Raw genomic sequence first — 15622 nt, forward strand, 5'->3', positions numbered from 1 at the left:
CCAGCTGGAGAGCCGCAGGTTGGCCATGCCTGTTTTACACCTTCATTGGACCCCACCTGTGGTAAATTCAGTTGATTGGACATAATTTGAAAAGATAGTCACCTGTCCATATAAGGTCTCACAGCTGATATTGCACATAAACCAAGCTATGAGGAGGAAAGAATTGCCTGTGGAGGTTAGAGACAGGATTGTGTGGAGGTACGGAACTGAGTACAAAAAACTGCTACTCTTATAGTTTCCAAGAGTACAGTGGCCTCTATAATTCTTAAATGGAAGACATTTTTAACAATGAGGACTCTTCCTAGAGCTGGCTAGCCCAACAAACTAAGTAATTGGGGGATAAGGTCCTTGGTAAGAGAGGTGACCAAGGTGGTCACTCTGGCTGAGCTACAAACATACTGTGTGCACATGGAGGAAACTTTTAGAAGGTCAACCATCACTGCAGCATACCACCAATCTGCATCTATAATACACTGTACCTCTCACATCAGTACACTGCTGTATATACATGTACACACTGCATATATTATATTGTATAATAGATGCAGTGGGAACAGATATATAGTATATCCAGCAGCTTACTGATATGCGAGGTATGAGGTATAACATTTGCAGTGTATACAGAGATATATCATATATAGCAGTGTACTAATAAGTGAGGTAAGAGGTGTAATTTGTACATCACATATCAGTACACTACTGTATATACTATATATCTGAAAACATTGCATCTATTATACCTCTTACCATGTAGCCATCTGCAACATGAGACCTGTAACGTCACACTCCCTTTTCCCCATTTCATTCTACCTTTTACCTGATGGCTCCCTCCCTCCAACTCCAGCCTCACTGCTCCTGTAATGCAAATCCCAAACAGCGGTGAGACATTAAGATGGGGACAATGCATTTAAATAGCGAAGTTGGGGAGGTATTTTGGCCACGCTGGTATCAGATGCTGATGTGAAGGTATTTGAGGAGCTTTATTTTGGTACATGTTGCTGTTGGGGAGGGGAAAGTATGTCCCTGACCATGTCACTACACATTTTTATTTCCTTTCATGTATTCATGGTTTACATAGGGGCCTGACCAAGTAAAGCAAAATTACCTCAGCAGTGTGCATTGCGCACCATTATTTTTATGCAATATCATATGTGGGCTGGTGGGGTTTGTGCGCCGGGGCATGCAGTAGCAAGCACAGTTCATGGAGCAGTGGGAGGGGCTAGGAAAGAGTAGTAGGAGGGGCTGTAAACCCAATTCAGATTCTTGCTATGGAGCTCAATGATTTCTATTTACGCCTCTGCCGTGAACACTGGAGACTGTAATCGCTGCCAAAGGTGCTGCCAAGGTGCTTCAACTAAGTACTGAGTAAAGGATCTGACTACTTACATCCATGCCAAATTGTAGTTTTTCATTTTTAATAAAGTTGCTAAAAAAATTTACATTCTGTTTTCACTTTCTCATTATAAGGTATTGAGTGCAGAATGATGGGGAAAAAATAGATTTTTATTTTATTTCATATTTCAGCTCGAGGCCCCAACATAACAAAAAGGCGAAAGAAGTGAAAGGCTCTGAAACATAGAATGTGTCGGCAGATAAGAACCATTTGGCCCATCTAGTCTGCCCAATATACTGAATACTATGGATAGCCCTTTTATGTATTTAAAAGTTTCTATCATATCCCCTCTGTCTCGTCTGAAGACTTTCAAAATGCACTGTAACTGTCCATACAGAAACATTCACTCACCTGTGTCCATTTCCAAGTCCCCTGTATGCTTTGGACTGATCCTGTAGGCGGTTTAAGCTCTGGGCTACAGATAAATATTTTTCATAATATTTTATTGCTTCTTCGTAATCTCCAAGTGCATCATAACAATCTCCTAAATTTCCATATCCACGGCCTCTGTCTAGTATGGAGTCATTTCCACTTAACTGTTGTAACATTGCTAACTGCTGTTCAAAATAGCCGATGGCCTCCTCCATAACATTCATATTCATCTTGGTGATGCCCATATTCCCATACACCTGAGCTTCTATTGCAGGGTCTTTTAGCTTTTGCCCAAGCTCAAGTTGTTCTTCATAGCACTTGAAGGCCATAGTATACTTCTCTAGGGACATATACACTGCAGCAAGGTGACCATGAGCTCTACATTCTCCAGGTAGCTCATTTAATTCTTGGAAGACCTCAAGTTCTTGTGTATGATATCCCAGTGCCTTGTCATATTTCTGTATCATTCTGTAAGCACTGCCTAAAGCAGCATAGGCGCTAGCCTCCAGCCGTCTATCTTTGACTTGATGGGCCAAGCTTAACTGCTGTTCATAAAATTTTATTGCACCATTTATATCTTTCTTAGCGACAAAGATATCACCTAGGTTCCCAAGAGCTCGGAACTTAGCCTGGGAATTATTCAACGACTGTGCCAAAGACAAAAGGTATTTCTGGCACTCCTCTGCTTTATTATAGTTCGTCAGTGCCTTAAAGGCAAGGCCTAAGTTGCAGTATGCCTTGGCCTGGCTTAGTTTGTCATGAAGATCCTTTGCTAGTGCGAGATCTTGTTCATAGTATTTTACAGCTTCCTGGTAATTCCCTAAGCAATAATGGGCATAACCCAGGTTGTGGCACACCTTTCCTTCTCCCTCCATATCTTGTAACTCTGGCGATAGTCTCAAGTACTGTTCATAAAATGGTACAGCCTGCATGTACTCTCCCCGGGAACAATGGAAGTTGCCAAGATTTCCTAGAGCTCGACCTTCACTTTGAATATCTCTTAGCTCCCGAGCAATATTGAGATGGTTTTGGTAGTGCTGCAAAGCTCTGTCGTGGGCACCTAAAGCCTGATATGCCACTGCTAGATTCCCATGAGTGGAGGCTTGAGAAGCTCTGTCGTTGACCTCCATTGATATCTGAAGTTCCTGCCGATGATATTTGACAGCTTGGTCATACATCCCCAGGGCATTGTAAGCATTCCCCATGTTGCCGTATGCCCTACCCTGGGCAGCATAATCATTTAATTCCTGGGCGATTGAAAGGTGAGTTTTATGTAATTTCAGTGCAGTTTCAAAGTCTCCTTTCATCTGATGAATTATTCCTGCAATGCAAAGTAACAAAACATTGATATTAACTTAGCATATTTAATTACAAGAGAAATCATTTGTGACATAGTTTTTATATGCAAGAAAAATGTGTAAATGATTCTTTTATGGCTCCCTGGAAACACATTCTGAAAGAACCATTTGTCTTACTCCGGTCGGCTTCATCTAGATGCTTAGCCTATTTTTTTTTTCAATCCAAAGATATATCACATTCACACTTCATATTTATTTAACATCCCCATGCCTGCACTGTATTGTCTGTCACGTGGGAACTACTACTAGAGTGCTTTCATATGCAAGAAAGACTAAGGAGCAGATTATCAAATGGGTTCCATTAATATCACAATGCACTGGATGAATGGCTACCGTAATTGTCCTCTTTCAGTTTTAGTAAATGGCTATTTAATAACGTGAAGCTTACAATGCAGTGTTAATGTGCATTATGCTGCTTTATAAATAGGTAACAGCTGTGTGATATTTGGGTCAATCGGAAATATGAATTGTGGACGGCTGTAAAAGATGACAACCACTCCTAATACTCTGGACGGCAAAGCAGAGTTCATCTATGGGTAAACCATGCACCCACCTCTAACCATAAAAAAACCTTTCAGCTGGCTTAGGCAAATATTACAATCCAATTAGGTGGATTTTTCTACCCTGTCACCGCTGTTGGGAACTAGCTGCTTCCTCATCTCTTGGCTAGATTGAGAAGTGTGAAAATGGTTTCTTGTAAGTTCTATGCTTGCTGTATGCGGTCTACTACTATCTCAGTGCTGGATTAGTTAAGGAGCTTACGTTTACTGTGAGGACTGAAAACTTGACAAAATAAAAAAGTTATTAGGCTAAAGATTTCTCAAGAGTTTCCTATTGGGGCCTCATGAGCATGGTGACACATGGACTTCACGTAGGTGGCTAAGCCCTTAGGCACACATCAGTGAATTACAGTCATGTGCTATCCATGTTCTCCACGAACAGCAAACGTACCCATTGATTTTAAGGTGTGTATTCACACATCCGTGAATTTCCATGGTTCGTGGGGCCGTGATTACTTAACGGACGCATGCCCTATTTTTGTCCATGTATCCCTCACAGCCATTATGGTCTATGGGTTAATGAAAAAACACAGATAGCATCCATAGTTTAATTGGTGTTGTATGGATCATTGCTAGGAAATGTTCCTAAAATAAATTTTCAGCTGAGGATTGCCTGTGGAGTATGAATGACACACAGAGGGCAAAAAATGGACACACAGACCAAACATGCATCCTTCAAGAACATCTTCACGGATGAATCACTGACCATATTGTAACTGATGTCATCAAAGACATGTGAATGAGGCCTAAATCAGAGATTGCTGTAGCAAGGTAAAGACCTGTACAGCAGGAAAAAGCAACATACTCATATAAAACTTCTATATGAGTGCAGCGTGGGGCTTTCAAATCTGCAGTCCACTGGGGGCACCTCATGAGTGAGAAGCACTGGTTTAGCATGAAAATTTGACCAAAGGAGATCCTCATTCTCATTGATCAGCATGCTGTTTGTGTGTCACTATAGGATTCTTCATTTCTCTTCATATGTTAACCAAGCGTTAGTGCGCTCAAATTTAAAGCACTCCTAAAACTAGAGGTCTCAGAACACACAGTAAGTATGAGATGCACTAATCACTTGGGCAGGTTTTACAGTGTTTTGCCCATACCATATCATTTTGTGTGCCAGCTTTTTATATTTGGAATTAGTCTGTACCAGAAAATCATGTCCAACTATAAGAAGAGGGAAATTAGGAAAATGTGTTCCTATGTCCAGACTTCTAGATTCAAATAGATGTATAGGAATAGTGAAAGTAAGGTTGCATTCACACAACCGTATTTTTGATCTGCATTTTTTTGTGGATCGCACGTGAACCCATTCATTTCTATGGGGCTACAAAAAATGTGGACAGCACATTGATGTTATTCGTGTGGTTGAGCATACGTGCGGCTGAGCTGCAAATTATAGAACATGTCCTATTCATTCCAGTTTTGCAATGGGGCCTTTTTTCAATGAGGCCTGTGAAAAGCGCGGGATACACACAGACCACATCCGTATTTTAAGAATCTGTGATTTGTGGACCTCAAAATGGCTATGGTCATGTGAATGCAACCTAAAAACAGATTTCCAACCATGAAGCTGACAACATCTCAAACCCACACTGATCATCGCTGATCATGTACATACTGTCTTTCCACCATCTTGCTTAGCATATTAGACATATGTAGTAAACTGTTCCTCACGCAAACTGGGCCAAAAGGCATTATTCTTTATCTACACATGAAGCCACTTGAAGACAAAGCCCTACACATATTGTGGCACTGTGCAGAATATCCAGGCAGTATAACATACTTTACATTGGTATTTCACAAGACATTCTAATTATGACAGTACACTATACTGCTATCACACCGAAATTGTTTTAGTGTCAATATGTAACAGATTTTGTACTTGAATACCAATTTATGTTATAAAGGAACTGATCTTCACTCTGATTACAGTTAATCTGGCATCTCACTTGGGAACTATTAAATTACAAATAAATTAAAACCCTTCCACGAAATATAGATAAGAGGAAACACTAATTATACAATGTTAATTAATCTTACACAATATTTTGCCGAATTTCATGAATATTTACTAGATATAATCTTGGGAAGCTGATGCTGGTTTGGTAGTTTCATCACTTTCATCAAAGTGTTCAGGCAGCAGAGCCAGAGTACAAATAAAAAGAAAACCTTACCTTGCCTTTAAAATGTCCCACTGGTCACTGCCTCTGGTCCCACTGGACCTGCAGTGACCACGAACTGTTCATCAAATCCGTGACCGCTGTAGCCAACCATTTCACCTCAGCAGTGACATGCCCTTTGTGCACAAGTTACCACTGAGGCCAATGATTGGTGGCAGCAGTCACAGAATTGATGAACATGACATCAAGTATAGGCTCAGTGGGCATCAGAGTTGCAGCAACGCCCAAGGGCACATTCTAAGGGGGAGTACAGTTTTTTACATTTTTCAGTGTCCCCTGCTGTATGTCTAATTTTGAAAATTTTTACTAAATATATGTATATACAGGGGAAACATCATTTGGAAATGACTTCACATCAGATGCTAATAGAACGGATAATAAAAACCATGTAATATCGCCACGCTTGGACTTTTCACTTGGGTGATATAATCACAGCGTGCGCCTTTAGGAGCTCACAAACAGCAGAAAATTCCACCTCAGATCTTGCAACGAATTCACACCGATTCTGCAACAGAATCCACATACTGATTTTTTCTGGTACATATGGATGAGTTTTTAAAACTCCCTTCTACATGTATTGTACTGTAAATTGTTGCAGATTTGCAGCACAATATCTTCACCACAAATCCTCAGTGTGTAAATGCGAATATGTCGCAACTTCGTTGCCTAAAAATGCAAAGTGTAAATGTATCCTAAGAAGGAGGCTAGCAGCTGCATGCCCCAGGGTTTGCAATTTAAACCTTTGTTGCTGGAAAATATGGGTGCTGTACCAATTCAGATATAAATTATAAAGGGGTTGGACGCTTTCTGTCTTCCAATGTAAGATGAGTATATGGCAAGTACTACCATAGACTTTGCTTATATTTCATAATATCCATATTCCATTGTTGGACAAATCTTCTGTGCTGCCCACAGAGAGAACCTGTCCATAAGATGGCCGCTGATGGAGGGCCATTTGACCAGATGCATCTCTATCCAAATGCATTGCTCCTGCACTAAACTGCCAATAGAACAAGTGCAGATCGCAGGGGCAGTGTATTTGAATGCAGGAGACATCACAGGAGGTGAATTGTCTGTCACATGACCCTCCATCCGCAGCCACTCTGTGTGGACAGCACAAAAGACTTGGCAAACAAGGAGGAATAACTTATGAAACATAGGAAATGGCACAGAATTTCAACAAAGGCTATATTAGTAAGTGCCATATATTCATCTTACAAGCATATTGGGCAACAGCAGCCAGAAAGTGGCCAACTCCTTTAAATGCAGAGAAAAACTATTGTGCCATCTCTCGCACCAACTACTGTACAGGAGAAGTTATACAGGATGGATGGAAAATAATACAGCAGTGTCTGGGGTAGTCTAGGGTTTTCCAAGGTCTAGGCAGGAGTCAGGAATGGTAACTACAAGACAACTATCCTCACACTAGTAAGGTCAAAGGAGGCTAACTATTATACCCTCATGCTCAAAACCCCTACAAAGCTACAAAGATATGATCCCAGGTCCGATTGTCCAGTATATGCTACTTGAGGATACCTCAGGCAACGTATTACACATATGGTGCAACAGAAATTTTGTACCAAGCTGTATGTGATCATTAGTACAATCAAATTATATAACCTTTAGGCCTATTGCACACGACCGTATGGCTTTTTCAGTGTTTTGCGGTCCGTTTTTCATGGATCCGTTGTTCCGTTTTTTGTTTCCGTTGTGTTTCCGTTTCTGTTCCGTTTTTCCGTATGGCATATACAGTATACAGTAATTACATAGATAAAATTGGGCTGGGCATAACATTTTCAATAGATGGTTCAGGAAAAAACGGAACGGAAACGGAAGACATACGGATGCATTTCCGTATGTGTTCCGTTTTTTTTGCGGATCCATTGACTTGAATGGAGCCACGGACTGTGATTTGCGGGCAATAATAGGACATGTTCTATGTTAAAACGGAACGGAAAAACGGAAATACGGAAACGGAATGCATACGGAGTACATTCCGTTTTTTTTGCGGAACCATTGAAATGAATGGTTCCGTATACGGACCGTATACGGAAAGCAAAAAACGGCCAGTAAACGGGGAAAAAAAACGGCCGTGTGCAATAGGCCTAAGAAGATCATTGAGGAAGACTGTGTACTAAAAATACAAATATACTTTCTTATTTACTGGTATATGTTAATTTATCTCAATAATCTTACCAGGAAACTATAGCTGAAGCATGGAAGACACGGTCAACTGACCTCACAAAAGCTGGAAGGTGGCGTCTTAGTATATAGCAACAAGTTTAACTTTATTCTTTGGGTCAAAAATAGTCATTTTTGGAAGATGCAGTCATCTTACAACCTTGCGACAATATTGATGATTGGTCAACTACCCAGTGCTGACCCTTCTTTATACGTCTATGGTGTCTTCTGTATATACAAGATTGGAAGCAACATAGAATATGACTTTATCATGTTTCTTATCATTTTGCAACTGGTTGCTTGCCTCGTCTATTTTCTAAACATTTAAAATGAAACTAAAGTAGGGAAAATTCTCTTGATTATGTATAGTGAGCATCTGAGTGATACCACCTTCCATATATGAAAGCTGCCAAGAAGAGTGTTTCTCTATAGCTGGGATATTTGTTTCCAGCGTACTCATGACCCTTATTATTGTATAATAGAGAAATAATAGTTCACAGTACCTTATAAAGCAGTATAGGGCTTCATAAATCCATAGAGATGCAAAGTCACCTCTCCAAAAATCCCACTCTGGATAACAGAAGAAACAAACTGATGGTGACAGCATCCATGCAGGTGGAGCAGCTTGTCTGCGTATTGACACCTCCACACATTAATGGTACATGTCTACCCACTGAGTTCTTCATCAAGCATAAGTTGGTGTGATGTGTTCAAGGTGTCAGTAAACATGTAAGCTGCTTCACCTGCATGGATGCTTTCACCATCACTTTTATTGTTGTGGGAACATCACCTCTGTTTTGGGGTGCTTTGTCTAAAATGGCACCAGGAAGCCATAGTGAACTATTTAGGCATCATGAAAATGACCTATACCTAAGATCACGTTCACATTTCTGCTCATACTTCAAAGCCAATGCATCTCCATCCTGACACTATGAAATAAACCTTGCTAACAAATCACCTGAGGTACCAGATTTTACAGAACAAATCCATCTTTTAGACTGAGAAGACACTTCATCTAGATTCTGAAAGGATTAAAACCTTAAAAATGTGTTATTATGGCAATGAAACTGTAAGACAACGCCTGGTGTCCTTTATGTCAGCGAGTGGCCATCTTCTCCCCCGATGGCAATGTTCACATAACAAGGAATTTCTGGCTCCATAATGAAGACGCCGCTCTGACTTTTGTTTCCAGTTAGAAAGTCGATATCTTCACATATCAAACCATCCTATGATGACTTTAATTTGAATGTCTTTTATAATTTATGGTAAATACTTGGCCTTAAAAAAACATTTCTTTACAGGCTGGTCTCATATCATGCCATTTAGATTGGCTATAGACGTATTCATTAGCTATTAAAGCTGCAGTAATCCCCTTTACGTTAATGCAGTTTTTCATTAAGCATGAAGATTAATTGAAGCGACTCGACCTTAACAGTGACCAGCAGCGCTTTCCCTCCTCCCCACATATGTTACTGAGAAACCTTTCAAAGGACAACAGAACAATATGGCTGCTTTTGCAAGTCAATACATCTTTACAAAGCCATGATGCTCCTCTGATCGAATTAGAGGACTGCCTGGGAAATTCAATATTTTCTATATTGAATTCAGCCATGCTTTATGAATAACAATATATGCCCCCAAGAGATCTCTGAATTCTCAGGCTAGATTTGTGTAGGTTTTGAATATATTATTTGCCTTTGTTTTTTATGAATGTTGATACAGAAATACATATATATATATATATATATATATATATATATATACACAGCTGGTATAATATGAATATGAACTACCTACACAAATGACATCTGCCCATCAAGTTAGATAACTGACATGAGACAGAACAGAAGGAATATGGCTTGCGGGCCCTGGGTCTCTATGCCATGGCCCTCAAATGTCAGGCATTATTCCTTTCGATAAACTGTTAAACTGTTTGTAAGTTGACATAAAGGATACAGGTAGAGCAGATCTTTGTAGTCCTTTACAAAATCCTGTGAGATCTTGCATATTCAGTGGAATAACTATACTCACTTGGAACCAGCTGTATAGTCCAGGGGACCCACATACCCCTCACACCACATTAAGCCCTCTCAAGGCCCAGAACACCAGGTCCTGATGGTGTCTGGTACCAGCAGTAATCACAGTAATTAATGAATCAAGTACTATTTTAAATATACAAAAAAACAGCACTTACTATAAGCATGTTTTTGATTGTTTGGATTGAAAAGATGGTGGCCATGTAGAGGGATGGGTAAAGATGGTTGCCATGTAGAGGGATGGGTAAAAAAATTGTGGCCATGTAGAGGGATGGGTAAAGATGGTGGCCATGTAGAGGGATGGGTAAATATGGTGGCCATGTAGAGGGATGGGTAAAGATGGTGGCCATGTAGAGGGATGGGTAAATATGGTGGCCATGTAGAGGGATGGGTATAGATGGTGCCCATGTAGAGGGATGGGTAAAGATGGTGGTCATGTAGAGAGATGGAAGAGCTTTTATTTAGATGCAGTTGCTTGGGTCTTTCATAAAACCTTTATTAAATGGGTTGGCCATTTTCTGGCTACTGTTGACCAATTTGTATGTAAGATGACTATATGGCAGTTGCTTATACAGGTATATCCTTTGTTGGTAGTATGTACCATTTTCTATATTTCATAAGCTATGCCCCTTGTTAGGCAAATCTTCTGCGCTGTCAACATAGAGGTCCTATCCATAAAATGGCTGCTGATGGAGGGTCATGTGACCAGGCATATCGCCTCTATATGATGTCTCCTGCATTCCAACACACTGCACTAAAATCCCAACAAGCGCAAGTGCAGATGTCAGGTGCAGTGTATTTAAACGGAGGAGACATCACATGGAGGTGATTTGCCTGGTCACATGACCGTCCATCAGTATTTTATGGCCAGGACCTTTGTGTGGACAGCACAAAAGGCTTGGCAAAAAAGAGGACATACCTAATGAAATACAGAAAATGGTGCAGAATTTCAACAAAGACTATATTAGTAAGTGCCATATAATCAGCTTACAAACACACTGGTCAACAGTAGCCAGAAACTGGCCAACCTCTTTAATAAGTGAGACCACACTCAGAGCTTGCTCGCAGTGCAGTGAGGCATCATTTTTTTTATTTTTTATCAGATAATTTTTATTGACAAAGCAACTGTAAGCATACAGCAAAAATACATGCATCGAGGTACAATAAAGTATAAGTACTACAACGTGCAATAAAACATTAGTTTCATTATACATAGCAGATAGTGAAATCCACCTGCTTGCCAAAGAAAGCATGGCTGTAAGCTTATGCTCTTATTTCTTGCTTTAATTAATTTTAATTTTAAAATTAAACCTGCTGCGTATGCGCAACAACTTGGCACAAGGAGCAAAAAAAAAAAAGGTATACATTTATTTCCTTTGAACGAGTAAAAAACAACATGCCATGGAATCCAGTTGTGAGTTTCCTGGCTTAAAGTTTCACTTTAAATGCAGGACATGGTGGGTCTTTGGCCCTTTCAGAGGTGTTTGCCATGTTGTGGACATAACAGGGAAAATCTGGAGCACTTATGGTGCAGACACATAAAATGTGAATCAGCTGAAAAAAGGTGCTTCACAGCTAAATCTGTGCAAAAATAAATTCACCCCATACATTCGCTGGAAATCCTGCAGTGGAAATCCACAACATGAATTGATATGCCGTGGATTTAAAATGGATTCCATATGGGTTTTTCCGCAGTGTATAGATGTTATTTTTCATGGAAGAAAGTCTGCAGCGAATTTGCCGCATGTAGGCATACCTATAATGTTTTCTGACTCCTGACAACAACTGAATCAAATTTCTTTCCATATTTGGTACAGTAATAATAAAAATAGAATAAAAGTCCAAGTGTTAGGCCTCTTTCACACGGGCGTCCCGGATTTGCTCCGGATGCGTCGCATGTGCATTGCGGGAAAATCGCACGAGTAGGTATGCAATCGCAGTCAGTTTTGACTGCGATTGCCTTCCGATGTTCAGTTTTTTCCGCGCGAGTGCAATGTGTTTTGCACGCGCGTGAGAAAAAACTGAATGTGGTACCCAGACCCGAACCCGGACTTCTTCACTGAAGTTTGGGTTTTGGTTAGGTGTTCTGTTCATTTTATTATTTTCCCTTATAACATGGTTATAAAGGAAAATAATAGCATTCTTAATACAGAAGGGGGGGGTTAAAAAATGAAAAAAATTAACTTGCCTCATCCAATTGATCGCGCAGCCGGCATAGTCTTCTTGCTTCTTCTTTCAGGACCTGCAAAAGGACCTTTGACGTAATCGCACTCACGACGTGGTGAGCGCTGCGGCGTCAGCGCAGGTCCTGCTGAATGAAGATAGAATGTCTTCATTCAGCAGGACCTGCGCTGACGTCACCGCGCTCACCACGTCGTGAGTGCGATTACGTCATCGAAGGTCCTTTTGCAGGTCCTGAAAGAAGAAGCAAGAAGACTATGCCAGCTGCGCGATCAATTGGATGAGGCAAGTTAATTTTTTTCATTTTTTAACCCCTCAATCCACATTTTACTTAGCATTCTGTATTAAGAATGCTATTATTTTCCTTTATAACCATGGTATAAGGGAAAATAATAAAATTAATAGAACATCTAACCAAAACCTGAACTTCAGTGGAGAAGTCCGGGTTCGGGTCTGGGTACCACATTCAGTTTTTTATTACGCGCGTGCAAACCACATTGCACTCGCGCAGAAAAAACTGTACATCGGAACGCAATCGCAGACAAAACTGACTGCAATTGCGTGCCTACTCGACCGGGTTTCCCGCAATGCACATGCGACGCATCCAGAGCAAATCCGGAACACCCGTGTGAAAGAGGCCTTAGTTATTAATAACACCTGATGAAAATGGAAGCAATCCTGACAGCAACTTTTTTTGTTGTTTTTGTTTTTTGCTTTCTTTCCTGAATCAAAGGAGCAAAATAAAAATCCAACAAAAAACCCACAACTAGAGTGTCGTGTGACTTTACACTTTAAAATTTCCTAGATAAAACATACTAGCATCTGTCATCTGTGGTTTTTAGCATAATACAAAATGTGTGAACGTCAGCCTGCAGATGTTGAAAGTAGCATTCATAAAATGACACATTACATTTTCAACATCGTACTCTTCCTGGACAGCTTGACTCTTCATCACAGTGCACAATGCTGCCTGCATATTTTCTGGTTTCCAAGGTCTGTCTCACATATAGCTAGCTCAACACTTCCTTTCGTTTAGTATACTGTCTATTGTCATCCTTTAGGCTTCAGTTTATAAACCCAGCAAAGCTGTGTGCTAGAGTATGGAGGCCCTGTGGGTCCATGCTCATACCCTGTGTCCCCCATATGATGCTCCTTACAGATCTGTATCACAGGAGCATCTATCCTCTAGGGTAGAATCTGACATATAAAACCTTCAAATTAAACTGAAAGGTATACAGAGGTACACGATGGTCCCCCAGATGTATAGGGGTGCAGTATCACGTGTCCTGGGTAACCATTTCACATGGCACACTGAGTGTAATGGAATGCCAGTGAGTACAGCGATAGATATAATAGTCAGAATCAGCATCTTTTCATATAGCAAGCCATTACAGCAGTTTGTGAGAGTAAAGCATAGTGGCAGTAGTGTAGTGGACAAAGCAATATAAGCATTAATGAGGTTATCATATTTTTTTTTCCATTTTTTATGGGTCCCCTTCCCCCCTCATGTGATTAAGCACTTTAACAGTGATAATGTTAAAAATATTCCTACCGGGCGGTGCTGCGCTCCCCCATGTAATCAGGCTGCAGGCACTACCTGGATCACGTGCCGTACATATGGTACGTGATCCTAGCCTGGCTACAACCTGTGATGTACGTGGGTTGCAGATAACCCCTTTAGGTTAAATTAGTATTCTCATCTTAGACATTTATAGCATATCCCCAGTATATACCATAAGTGTCTCATAGGTGCAGGCCCCAACCTCATGCCAGGCCATTGGTTGCTGCCTAAAGGAATAAAGAGGTAATAGGTATTATAGAAACTGCGTAACACAGCAACATGCTGTAAGTGTCTAAAAGGACAATACCCCTTTACATGGCATCATTATTAGGATGCTGCTGTCGAACCCCCAGCATGCCCACGGTTCTTTGTGCTGATGCCAGGTAAATGACTATTCATGAGATTCATATATTGTATTACAGGGAAGGTGCCATATGTGTATGATATATCTGTATTCCTTCATTAATGATAGTAAACAGTATTTATGGTGATAGTGATCTTCTCCGGCTGATCTCTGGGATATCATTGTTGCGGTAATGAAGAGGTTTACTCTCAGGAGGACAAAAGCAATAAAAGTGATATCCTCAGGCTATGCAAATTCTTCCTTACAACACAGGACACATAAATAATGCATTTTTCAACAATGGTTTAATTAACCATGTTTTAATTAACAGGTAAAACCTTAATTTCTATACACAATAGAAGAAATGTGTAGGGTACATATGAACATGTGGTTTATTTTAAAGAATACACTGTAATTGTCTACTAATTCTGAGTATTATGGAGGACAACTAACCCTTCAGCTATAGAAGTGATGTTTGGAAGCACCATGTGTGAGGATTGTCTGATTGCGACACCATTTTATTAATTCACTGCTAATTAGAGATGAGTGAATTACTTGAACTTTGTTTTGTGTCCAACTGTAACGACTTGGTTGGCGGCTTTGATTTGGTATTGAATACATTTGACCGGAATTGAAAGTGCTCAGATTGCCCTCAAAAGTCATGTAAGGAGGTATCCTAGGACTGTATACAATCCTACAATCCTTTCCAAGCTCTTTAACTACAAGGCAGCATTAATAAAAGTGAAAGTGGCGGTGACAAATATGGCTGTGGGTAAAAGGATGGTACGGGTGGTAATAACACCCGTAACACCAGTGCAGTGTGTTATTAAATTTTATATTAAAATTAGAACATGGTCCACAAATTTATAATTTTTGGTGGCAGGGTGCTGAATATCCTTAAAAAGACTAGTCCTGTATGGAGACTTACTGGAAGCACTCCATGGCACCTATTGGAAGTGGATTCCTACGAGTCAAGATCCAACCTAACAACCAGCCTTGGGATTTGACAAGGGAAGATAGCCAAGTCAGATCTCCATCCATTGTCCCTCATCAGTATGGAGTAGAATTCTGGCTGGCTCAGTGCGATGTCTTGAAGCGGTTTAGGCAGGGTGCTGAATCTTCTTGAAGAGATCAGCCCTGTATGAAGACTTACTGGAAGTACTCCAGGCCACTTTTAATAGGTGGTGCTGGTGAGATGTTTCTCTTTCTTGGGAGATACCTCTTTGCATCTTCAGATCTGTAAAATGGTGGCCGCTATTTTGAGAGATTCATCCGAATCAAAGTGCAAAAGATACAGATTCTGCTTTAATAAAATTTTTGGGGAAATTAAAGACGAATATAATTAGTTTAGGATCAATTTGCTTATCTTTACTGCTATTCCTTTTAAATGATCCTACAATTCACCAGGTCTACAGCATATTACCTTGAAGAACTCACCCTGAATTGTTCATTTA

The 15622-nt window shown here is 40.3% G+C and overlaps 1 protein-coding gene across 2 annotated transcripts in view; it reads right to left on the reverse strand.

Annotated features, from left to right (window-relative positions):
• Positions 1–15622, reverse strand: part of TTC28 (tetratricopeptide repeat domain 28) — a 611240-nt gene that overhangs the window by 163455 nt on the left and 432163 nt on the right. For both annotated transcript variants that reach the window (XM_044275399.1, XM_044275400.1), the window contains one exon: positions 1745–3086. In XM_044275399.1, coding sequence (XP_044131334.1) covers positions 1745–3086 — 1342 coding nt within the window. The remainder of the gene's footprint in view (positions 1–1744; positions 3087–15622) is intronic.

The sequence above is a fragment of the Bufo gargarizans genome, chromosome 1, assembly GCF_014858855.1.
Source record: "Bufo gargarizans isolate SCDJY-AF-19 chromosome 1, ASM1485885v1, whole genome shotgun sequence".
NCBI classification, from domain to species: domain Eukaryota; kingdom Metazoa; phylum Chordata; class Amphibia; order Anura; family Bufonidae; genus Bufo; species Bufo gargarizans.